The 12,555-nt window shown below is 43.3% G+C and overlaps 1 protein-coding gene across 1 annotated transcript in view; it reads left to right on the forward strand.

Annotated features, from left to right (window-relative positions):
- LOC144752094 (nicotinamide N-methyltransferase-like) overlaps window positions 1-12,555 on the forward strand; it is a 65,589-nt gene that overhangs the window by 27,160 nt on the left and 25,874 nt on the right. Inside the window, exon 2 of the mRNA XM_078640041.1 lies at window positions 9,208-9,415. Coding sequence (XP_078496167.1) covers window positions 9,208-9,415 — 208 coding nt within the window. The remainder of the gene's footprint in view (window positions 1-9,207; window positions 9,416-12,555) is intronic.

Raw genomic sequence — 12,555 nt, forward strand, 5'->3', positions numbered from 1 at the left:
TAAGACATAAGGGTTGGCAAGTGTAGAGCCTGGAGAGGAGTTTGTCTCAGTCAATGGGGGAGTAAGTGAGGTTATCCTAGGGTCCCTGGGTGACGGGGAGATGGTGGCTCAAGCCCACATGCCTTTCAATACAGCAACGCCTAGGCAGTGGGTCACCATTAATGGGCAATGTGTTGAGGCTGAGAGGGACAGTGGAGCCAGCATGGCTATTTTAAGGAATCTACTAGTGGCCCCAAAGGAAACATTACCAAATACATTCTACCAGGTTAAAGCAGCTGACAACAGTGAGGGTCACAACCCAATGGCCCCTGTTCCATTTATATTGGGGGTGGTCTCTGATCTTCTAAAGGTTGCAGTGAGTCATGCCATGCCTGTGGATTGTTTGTTGGAGAATGATCTGGAGCACAGTATCTGAAAGGAAGCAGAGCTCAGGTCACACCTGGAAATGTTAGAGTTGCCTGAGTATATATGTGCAACCACCAGGTCCATGGCTGGGCAGGAAGGAAGTCAAGGGGTTTTTGGAGACTGTATGAATGGCCCAGACAGCCACTAAAAGAGGAAAGGACAAGGGGTATGGGAAACCAGCCCCTGAATGTCTCCCAGCTGAGGTGGATGGGGCGACAGAGGAGTTTGCCCCAGAGCCAACTGCAGAGGACCTTGCCTCCCTTGGGGACCTACCTTGTCTGCCTGGCAAGAAGAAGGAAAACCAACCCGGGATGAATTCTGCAAGTTACAAAAGGAGCCCCCAACCATGGAGGTCATGAGTTAACTGGCTGAAACCCATGCATCTGTTGATGTCTCTGGTAACCATTGCGTTTACTAGAAGGGGAACTTCCGATATAGTGAGCATACGGCACCAGTGCATGGTAAGTAAGTAAGTACATTTTATTATGTATAGTTAATTAAAACCGGTACATTTGCTACATTTAAAATAATTTCTTCAAATATGATAAAAAATATAGTCTGTGTAATCGTCGTTGTCAAAAGGCATGCGGTGAGAGACCGAGGGTATGGGGCTGCAGGGGCTCTTGTTGTTCTCCAATGCAACTGGGCCGTCCTACTGGAGCTGGTTCATGAGATACTCCTTAAAAGACACCTGGGACAGGGCAACATGTTTGACAGGCTCTTTCCCCACATCCATTTGCCTAGATAAATATTTCCTCAGATACATTTTGCTTGACCTGCCATGCATCAGGAATCTCTTTCTTGTTGTTGACACCTCCTTTGAAAGAGGGGCATCAGCATTGTGGGGCCTATGAATATCCAAACATCCTCTGTCAACAAATGTGTCCTGGTGATGGTGGACCATACCACAAAATACCCAGAGGCCAAACCTCTGATGGATGTAACTGCATGTGCTGTGGCTAAGGCCCTAATGTTTTTTTTTACCAGAGTGGGTTTCCCTATGGAAGTGGTGTCTGGTAGGGACACCAACTGTGTGTCTTCTTATGTGCAGTCAATGTGAAAGGAGTGTGGAGTTATCTATATGCTTGCCACACCCTACCATCAGCAAACCAATGAGCTTGTTGAAAGAGTCAACAAAAGGCATGATCAAGGTGCTGCCTAAGTTGAATGGGATTCCCTTTAATATAGCTTGATTATTGCTTACAGAGAGATATCACAGACGGGTATTGGTTTTAGCCCTTTTGAGCCTCTGTACACTCATCCTGCAAGATAACCTCTCAGTCTAATAAAGGAGGGGCAGTAGCATGCTATGCTGAAACCTCCCCAGGATGTGCTTTGCTACATGCTAGCATTCTGGACTTCTGGCATCAGACAACCAAGTTTTGAAAGCAAGCTTCTGAAAACATGGAGGCCAGCCAGGAGTAGATGAAGCACTGTTATGACCAGATTGGCAACTCTGTGGATTTTCAACTTGGGAAGAAAGAGTGGGGGGTGGAACTTGTGGAACCCAGGGCCCTCCACCACCTTTTGACTGGGCCATATTAGATTTTTAAGAGAAACAGGGAGGCTACCAACTTGGTTGACCTCAAGACCCCCCGGACTTCCCCTATGTTTTCTCCACCTTAACAATATCATGCCATACTTTGAGCGGTCTGAGGTCACTATGATGTTGGTGACAGAAGGTGGGAGGAAGAGGAAAGTGAATTTCCCCCAGATTTCCTAGCCTTCAAAGAGAAGGATGGGTCAGTGGAAGTTGTGTACCCTTCCCCTACCCTGTCTTTAGAGCAGCAGAGAGACTGTCACCAGTTACTGGAACATTTCTTGTCTACGTTTTCCCTCACTCCTTGGATTACCCATCTATGTACCCATGATGTGACCACAGGAGACATCCTACCTGTAAAGGTGAGGGCCAGCGTCAAGGATGATGTATCCATTACAAAGGAGTTAGGGGTAATTAAACACCCCAGTAGCCCTTGGTCTTGCCCTGTGATGCTGGTACCAAATGCTGTCCCACTGGGCACTATATCAGAACTGAGACTCTGGGTAGATAACAGGGGGCTCAATTCAGTCACCAAAACTGATGCTCATTCAACTCATACGGCTGATAAGCTGATTGACAGGTTGGGAGATGCCATCTTCATGAGTACTTTTGACCTTACATCAGAGTACTGGCAAATTGCCCAAACGGAAAGAGCCAAAGAGAGGTCAGATTTCTCTAATGCAAAAGGCCACTACCAACCTGGGTTCAAGAATGCCCGTGCCACCTGGATGGAATATCGGCCTTCTGTGTTGGTTACTTGTGTGGCACAGCTGTCTTCAGTAACAGCTGGAAGAACCACCTCTTTCACCTGCAATACATTCTGCAGGCCCTGTGAAATGCATGTCCAACTATCAAGGTCAGGAGGTGCCAGATAGAGAAAGGGTCTGTGGGGCACTTGGGACACCTGGTGGGCACACGTAAGGTACAGCCCTTCCAGGCCAAAATAGAAACCATCCATAACTAGGAGCACCAAAACACTCAAACAGAGGCAAGAGTCTTCCTAGACCTCACATGATATTGTAGGAGGTTACTCAAATTGTTGCCCCCTTGACTGAGCTGAATTTGAAGGAGCAGTAGATGATGGTGATCTGAACTGAAACATGCCAGAAAGTACTTGACTCAGTAAAGCAGGCCACATGCACAGCCACTATGCTCAAGGTCCATGATTTTTCCAAGGAATGAATTGTAGAAATTGATGCCTCAAAGCATGTCATGGGACAGAACATTCTCAACTTAATGATGAGGGTCTAGACCAACCGGTAGCTTTCATCTCTAGGAGGTTACTTCCCAGGGAACAGACGTGGAGTGCTACTGAAAGGGAAGCCTTTGCTATGTTCTGCACACTCAAGAAGTTAGTAATAACTTACTGATTCAGATAGACAGTTGGCCCTCAGGTGGCTAATGCAAATGGGAGTGAGAATCCCAAATTGCTGAGGTGATCCATCTCTCTTTAGGGAATGGGCTGTCTGGTGGAGCATATACCGTAGGACAGACTTCACCAGTGCTGATGCTCGCTATAGGTTCTTCTGCCTTAAGGATGAGAACTCCTAGGAGATTGGATAGCCCTCCCCACGTTCTGCTGAGGGGACTCAAGCTAGACCTGTCAGCCTTAGGGTGATCTTCCTCAAAACATATTGTCTGCTTGTCTCCAATTTTGCTGATCTTGTTTTATAGGATATAGGAATATGGGCACTTTACCACTGCTAACCAGTGCTGAAATACATATGCTTTCTCCCTAAACAAGGTTTGATTGGCTTATCACCAATTGGCATATTTATTTTACTTATAAGTCCCTAGGAGAGTGCACTGCATGTGCCCAGTGCCTATACATTAAGTGCTACTAGTGAGCATGCATTACTAATTGTCCCACCCACTAAAGTAGCCATTTAAAACATATCTCAGGCCTGTAACTGCAGAGCCTGTGTGGCAGTTTACCTTTCATGTAGATTTCGCATTTAGAACCCTTTGCCAAGTCTTAAACTCTCCTTTTATTACTTAGGATTCACCCCTAAGATAGCCCATACGTTATAAATGTCCTGGCAGTAAAAAACTCCCACATTTGTTTTTCACTACTGTGAAGCCTACCCCTCCCACAGGTTTACATTGGGGATTCCTTGTTACATCTAACACTAGTTTCCAATTGAAAGGAGATAGAACTGTCATATTTAGTACCTATGTAATTGTAATGATAAATCCACTTTAATGGTTACGTCACATTTATCATAACAATTTTTAAAATGCTACCCCTGTGTGCCTGCAGCCTTTCTCAAATACACATCTGGGATGGGTGACAGCTGGGGTTTATGCATTCCTTCTGGACAGATACACACGAAGGGTGCTTAGATGTGACTAGCTGGTCCATCCACATCCCCATGGGCCATCCTGGGCAGGATGGGAGGGAGGAGCCAGACACAGCCTGACACTTACACTTGAATAGGCTGTGTCCTGTCCCCACTCAAAGGACTGCTTAACCCACTGTAGTGAGTATGGAGCCAGGGCAAGAAGGTAGGGCCCCTGCACACTTCACAACCCTCTTTGAAGTCTCCTCCACTTCAAAGGCACCACTGGGTATAAGAACTGTACTTTTGACCCCACTATCTCTGTATACTACTTGACCTTAGGATAGTCTGCCATGAAGAAGGACTGATGTGCTGTTCCAGGACAGTCACTCTGCTGGACTTCTGCTCTTGAAGAACTGTTTTTCTTCCGTGTTGATCTGCTGCCTGTGTGAGAAGGACTGGGCCAACATCACTTGAACCTGGCATTACATTCTTCTACGCATTTAGTGCTGATGACGAATGGGATAATGGACATTCGATCAACCTTCCCTGAATTTATACATACTAGCTACTCTCCAAGCCATACTCAGACTCAGAAAAGAATTAAAAGTCAGCCTTTAAAGGTTATCTATCTTAACACTTGCTCAATGGTAAAACACCAATTGAACATATATCTTGTATTAGGGTCGGAACAACTGGACATCCTGTTACTAACAGAAACCTTTTTAGCTCAGGATTGCTCCCCGATATTTTAGCAGCATTACCTGGTGAATTTGATATATTACAAGCTAATCGCCCACAGAGGAGGATAGGAGACGGAGTAGCAGCTATAATACGTCATGATCTTATATTTATGGCACTAACCTCCTTCGACCTACCATCAGTAGGTAATCTGGTGATCAAGCTTGAATCTGACTCTGCCTGATGGTCAGTGTTTTACTCTACAGGCCACCCCAGAATATGCCCCAGTTCTCAAAAATTGTGGGTGAACATTTAGCCCATCTAATAACAAGTCACGGTAAAATGTTGTTGGTTGGTGACTTTAACTATTGGGCCAATGAAATATCTGGTGGTCCCATATCCTCTGAGCTTATAGATTTACGTACAGGGCTTAACCTCAGCCAACATGTGACTGTGGACACACATATTAAAGGTCATATACGCGACCAGGTATGGTCAACTAATTTGGATAAAACTAATCCAGTGGTCATTCGCTGTTCATGGTCTGACCACCATCTGATAGAATGTACTATTAATAATCTCACTCGGATTCAAATCCCTACTCTTGATGATGGATCAGCCAGGAGCTGGAACACCAATAATAATAATCAATTTATTGAGATACTGATTAACACAGTGCCGCTGGCCTAATCATCAATTAATGATAGTGAGAAAGACTTATCGGCCAGGCTGCTCACAGCCAGCACAAACATTAAAAGAGTACTTCGAGTTCGACGTCATGAAGCTCAGAGATGGTTTTCCTCTGATCTGAACTCCTTAAATTTAGCCCTCTGACAAACCGAACGGAAGTGGAGAAATACATATTTACTTGAAGAAAGAGACTTATTTGGTTGCATTAAGAAATTATGAAAAAAACATTCAGACCTCAAAAACTGTTTATTTCTCCTCCAAAATTATAACTTCCACAAATTGGTCTAAAGAAATGTTTTAAATAGTGAATGAATTATCCAACCCCGATAGAGTGACATTAAAATCTATACCTTCTCAGTCACTATGCGATGCCCTAAGGCGCCAACCTACATGAAATCTCGCCTAATCCCCTATAGTCCAGCTAGGGTGCTTCGATCTGCTGACGCCACCCTCCTTACTCAACCACGCTGTAGACTGGCCACCGTGGGTGGTCGCGCCTTCTCCTATTTACTTCCAGCAGCCTGGAATAAGCTGCCAATGGAATTGTGTAAGGAGACTAATTTGTTGTCCTTCCGAAAAAAAAAAAAAACAGTGCTTTTCCAGCAAGCATGGGGTGGCTTGTAAATTTTATGAACAGTTGTCCTCCATGCTACCTGATGTTTCTGATCCTGACAAAGCGCTTAGAGACCCCTGGGTTATAACGCGCTATGTAAATTAAATAAATAAATAAAAATAAAAAAAATAAATCATTTTTTAGTGATAAAATAAAAGTCATCAAGGTCAGCATTCCCACATGTCTGAGTCTGGTATGTGTAATGATACCTATGAATCTTTGAACCAGTTTCCAGCAATAAGTAATATTGCCTTCCTGGACCTGCTGACATAAGTCAAATCAGGATCTCCTATGTAAATGTAAATGTGGGATACTTGTAAAGCGCACTGTTACTCTACCCGAGTGTCCTGGCGCTGTAGACCGCTGGGGAACCCGTCCTGGTTTTCCCTGTGAGATGGTCCCTTTCTGGGTATCTCCAGGGTGAAACCAGGCATCCCCGGCGTCTGTGGGGGGCCGTTGTAGAGATGAGGCAAGCTTAATGTCCAGAGTTAACGAGTGTGTTCCCTGGTTAGAGTAGGCACTGAGGCGAGAATTATTGAGTCCTTGACCCTGGTCCAAGACCCTGCAGCGTCGGGAATTGAACCCTGGTCACGGGCCGTTCTCTGCTTACAGGTCTGCCGCCTCTAACCAGTGAGCCACACCTCTCCACGAGAGACTATTGTACCCCTTGGATCCTGAGAGAGATCTTCTCCACCCTCCCTGGTCTAGCGAAATTTCTACTGAATGAATCACTGTCTCAGGGCAATGTCCCAGACACCTTTAAGGAGGCCATTATCATCTCCCATTTGAAAAAGCTGGGGGCCTAACTACCGCCCGACATCGTTGCTGCCTTACCTGGCCAAGATCCTTGAAGTCTATGTGGCGAGATGTTTGTCCTCCTTTCTGGAAAGTCTGAATGGCTGGACCCTAATGAAGCAGGCTTCCGGCCAGCTCATTCCACAGTGTCAGTAGTTCTGACAGTACTGGATACCCTGCGGGGGAGGAGGACAGGGGTCTCCCACAGCCCCTAGTACTTCTGGATCTCTCCCCAGCATTCGACAAGGTCAACCATAATATTTTGGTCAACCTTGTCGAGGGGGCAGGAATCCAAGGCTCAGCTCTCAAATGGATTCGCTCCTTCCTGGGAAACCGATCTCAAGCAGTTCGTCTATGCCAGTTCACAACCCCCATGGTGAATACCTCTTGCGGTGTGCCACAGGGGTCCCCACGCTCCCCCTATCTGTTCAACCATTATCTTTTTCCTCTGATTCATGCCCTTAAGTCTGTACCTTTATTTATGCGGATGATATCCAAGTTGTGTTTCCTATTAGTAACACCCAAGATACCATCCTTGAATTTCAGACCACAATGTTGTTCGTCCGTGACTGGATGAACAGCAATCCCCTGAAGTTAAATCCAGACAAGAAGGAAGTGATTCTAACATAGGGCTCTATGAATTCCTGGAGCACCCTTTTTTGGCCACAGGAGCTGGGACAGCCCCCTATGCCCTCGGCCTCTGCCAGAACATTGGGAGTCATTTTTAACAGCGACCTTACAATGAAGACCTAAATTGGCGCTGTGATCGCTACGTGTTTTTTCCAGATGAGGAAAATAAGGAAAATCACCAGGTTCCTTACACAGGAAGCTAAGATACAGGTGGTTTTAGCTATGGTGATTATGCCAATTCTCTATATCTCGGCATTCCAACTGGTGCAGAATAAGGCAGCAAGACTGTTTGTACAGGAAAGTATGCGACAACATGTCACCCCTCTCCTGAGGAAGTTACACTGGCTCTCTATAACTCAGAGATGCGCCTTCAAGGTGGGATGTATCATCTTTAAATCTCTGAAAGGTAGAAGCCCCACATTTGTTGACAGGATTATTAAAAGACACATTCCTACTCGCAATCTGCGACCGACCCACTTGCATCTCCTTACTCCTACATCATTCAGGTTGAAGCGACCCGGCGGAACTAGGTTTGCCGTGTTAGGCCTCATTTACTGGAATTCCTTGCCCTCAGAAATCAGATCCTGCACTCAATTTATGAGATAAAGGGGACTCTTAAAACATGGCTGTTCAGACAGACATTTGATTGATGTTCAGGATTATGGCATCTTCAGAGCAACGCCAAGAAACCAATCTGGTGTACATGCGTTTTATAAGTGATATATAACATAACATAACAGAGCCAAAGAGACTCCAAGGGAAAACATCCTGTTCTGAATTCTCAGGGACATCAAAAACTTCCAACCACCCAGCAGCAGAACCTGTACTCTGCCATCTGTGAGTCTGCAAAGCCTCATGGTGCCAACCCAGTCCTGGGCCCTTAAATGTGGGCCTGAGGTGCTGTTCCAGCATACTCCATGCATTGCTATTGACACAGCAACTTAGAACCAGTGGATGCATCACTGCCATTGCAAGGATTGACTGTGAGGCATTACCGACTCTGCAGCACAGTGACTACAATTCCGATGCGTCTCTCAAATTTGCACGGCTCAGAGCTGATGCATCACCTTCTTCCTGTGGATTAACAACAACACATCACTCCTTTACTTCTCGCATCTCTGCCCCATTGACGATGTACTTAAGGTAATTTGCAGCGGGTCAAGCCTGGTCCCTGTATCACGCCCGCGCTCCATCGTGGTTGGCCTGACCTTTTGTATTTGTTCTGGTGAAGTATGACAAGATAGCCCCAGTTGGATGTTTATGCTTTTACACACTACATTTAAGTTTATTCTTTAAAAATTAATTACTCAAGTTTTACTTTTTAGATTGTTGTAGCTGTTGTCTAGTTTTGTTCATGGAATTAAGCTCTATTTGTCTAACCAGTTGTGGTATCTTCTTGCGTGGTGTTTTCTCTGTTTTACTGTTGGAGGAGCTGCACAAATACTTCACACGCTGCCTCTAAAAATTAAACCTGATTGATCTGTGCCAAGTTTCTGGGGGAGCAGAGGTTAATATGATTTAATTAATTCAAAAATCATAATCAATAATCCATTTCTGTATATTTTTCTTACCAGGCGCTGTGAAAGGGGAGCTGCTGATTGAGCTGTCTCATGCTCCTTACTTCCAATGGACTTTTCCAGCCTGCGACATCTTTTCAGACATCATTCTTGGTGGCTCCACGGATCAGTGTGTGACAGAGATTGAGAAGTGGAGGAGAAATGATCCTGGAGCTGTGGACTGGAGTCATGCAACAAAGTCACTTTGTGAGCTTCAGGGCAACAGGTATGTATTCTGCACCTGATGAGGTATTACAAATGCCTACCTTTATTTACCTTTCCAGCAATCGAGGGAAGCAGTTTTACTTTCATGAAATTAATTTCAAAGTTTCCAGAGGTGAGCAGCAGGTTTATGCCACATTTCCATTTTTGATACTAGAGATTTGTAGGGCGTTCATCAAACTGATTTCCATCTTTGAACCTGTAAGTGAGCAAGCATGAAGAATCTATCGCTCATCATTTCTTGAAATGAAATTTTGGTTTGCAATGTACTCAACGTACTTTGTGATTTTGTAATTCATATTGTATCACAAAAGGTTTACCAACTCATTCTGAATCACAAATAGGAGAAATCATGCATTGGGCGATTAGCATTGAGATGCGTCAATTATTTGGGACTGCAATTGTGCTAGTAAAAGTTTAAAAAGTTACTTAATTCTCAAAGGAGTTGATAAAACATTCAAAAGAAGGATGCTGTTCCATTGGACAGTTTTGACCCAGGAATTGTGTTGGGGTGTCTATGGCTGCTCCTGTAAATGAAGTTCTCAAATCGGATTTTGTTCAGAACAGTAGTGCAGGTTCCTTTGAGAAAATAATCTGATTTTGGAATTCAAATACAGGGATTATGGTATACTGTTCCCTGTAATCATTCATCCGTGTGTTTGGAGCCCGTCACTGGGAGCCACAAAAGTGTCCTACCTACTTAATAGGCCTTAGCTCAGCTCTTTTGGTACCTGATGTAACTAGAAATCTCACAAAGCAACTATATCAATACATGGATTGTATTGAAGATAGTTCAAAAGTCCTTGGTGCACAACTCCCAACCATTAGCTGCTTATACACCATGCCCTAAGCTTAATAGGGCATATACCAGATGAAATGTCAACATTCTGACATTCAAAATAGTAGGAGAACCTTAAAATATGGAAACGCTTATGACATTTCTCGCCTACTTTATTATTGTACAATTGCAGCCATAGCAAATCAAGAGCAAATTTTATGATACCAAATCTAAATAAATATTTAGGCTCCTATTCACACAATGCTTTTGCAGTATGTTTAGTTCTTCTACAATATTACTACTAGCATACTACAAAATGCTGTTCACAAACCTTTGTGTGGTGGTTCCGCCTATGACTCCCATATTTTTCTTTTGTGCAGAGGTTTCCAACCCCTGCTGTGGTGTCCCCACACACATAAGAATTGAAGAGTTTCAAATATGGGAGAGACAGGTAGGAGTTGCTGCAATGGAGAATACTAACTACTGAAGGGGAGGGGTTAAGGAAGGAATATAGAGAAGTTAGGGGATGTTTAGATAGGGGTTAAGATAGGGTGTTCACCCATCTAGAAAAGAGTAACACCATTACTTTGCACAAACTGCGCTTCTAAAGTTTTTGCAGCCAAAACAATTGGATATGTGCTTCAGATCAAAGGTGGTGAAAGCCCATCACCACACTTGGCTAACCATTGATTATGCAACACCATCCCAACACCCGCTTATTGAAAAGAATGGAACTAGTGACTGTAAATAAATCCCCATGGAAATTAACATTAAAAGGAATTAAATATTTAAATTATTTGAAAATATGAATGCATTTAATCCAATGTTTAAAAACATATCTATAAGTAAAATATGTTTGTATCAAATTATATTGTAATAACCATTTTTGAATTGAGAAAATAATGTAACGTGGTGTTTTATAAAATTAGAATCCAATTATAATGAATTCAGTGTTTTCATTAATTCTATACATCATTTAAAATAATTATTAAGCAAAACAAGTGGATGTGTATGTTAAAATGAAGATACTCTGAAGCAAAGGTAAGAAAAAGTAGCCTTTATTCTGTCACCCACTCTCCAAGACTACCAGAGAGATGCCAACATTCTAAGGCAAGCTCTGGCAGAACATACCAAAGGGGAGGGGGGGAAACAAAGAGGAACGTACCAAGGCAGGTGGTGGAAAAGGAAAGAAAGATTACAACACATCTCCCTTCGACCAGCATAAAGAGAAAATAAACATTATCTAATGCGTGTGATCTTCCTGCGGCCAACATAAAGAGATAATAACAATGAATACAATGCGAATGTTGCATCTCAATAGAAACAAGGGGAAAGAGGGATTAAAAAGACATCCCTACAGGTTGATAAAACATGACGAGGATGGTAAACATTTCATGCAAGGCGTATGTAACATCCCCTAAAACTAAAGGAGAAACCATTTAGCAACACATCTGCCAAAGGATTTTGACAGGAAACCAACAAGGAGTGGTACCATGCAGATTGTTGTAATACCATGGATCTCTCCCTCTGATGGAGGAAAAAGGGGAGATTCTCATTCCCTCAAAGGGAGACGTTTGATATGTCCAAATACCATCTCTTAAAGTTTTGTCCACATCCAGATTGTTGTCAAGAGCAAATTGAATGTGTTTGATAATTATCTGAACAGACGTGGCAATTAGCTCATTGGCGATTGAAGCACAAATGTTGGTTCCTTCGTCAATTGATTCCTACATTTTTTATGAACTTTTCCATTTCGCTTGAAGAGAAAATTACATCTTTTCCAGTGACTAAGGTTTCCGGGACACCTTCACTAGTGAATGAATTTTAAAAAAATGCAATGAGTGTGCCTGTTGTTGCGTCTGATACAAACTCGTGCTTGATCCACATGGAAGTGTAGTCGATGAGCAAGAACATAAATTTCTTTTTGGCTCCTAACTGGTCTAAAGGTCCAATTACCTATGAAGCAAGTTTAATCCATACTTGGCACTTTTTCTGGATTCCTGGACGTGCTTACATTTTCTCCATCAGATATACTAATTCTCCATTCATTCTCTTATAATGCAGATACAATTTCTTGAGTACTTTTTCCCAACACCAACCTGCCACATACACTGTTAAAAAAAAAATGTCTGCAGTCATCACTGTGGCCTCTTTTTAAAGGCCCTTCTTGGGACTCATAATGAGCCCTATTGGTTTCCTTGTCATAGATCCCCAGGAAGGCTTGATCTTTATTATTAGGGTCAAGCATGATCCATAATTCTCTTTGATGGTGCCAACCTAATAGGGTTGACCCTTCTTTTAAAATATAAATATTACCACTAATGGATCTTTCCCTGAAATCAATGCACATGTCTACCATGCCCACA

The sequence above is a fragment of the Lissotriton helveticus genome, chromosome 4_2 (assembly GCF_964261635.1).
Source record: "Lissotriton helveticus chromosome 4_2, aLisHel1.1, whole genome shotgun sequence".
Classification (NCBI taxonomy): Eukaryota; Metazoa; Chordata; class Amphibia; order Caudata; family Salamandridae; genus Lissotriton; species Lissotriton helveticus.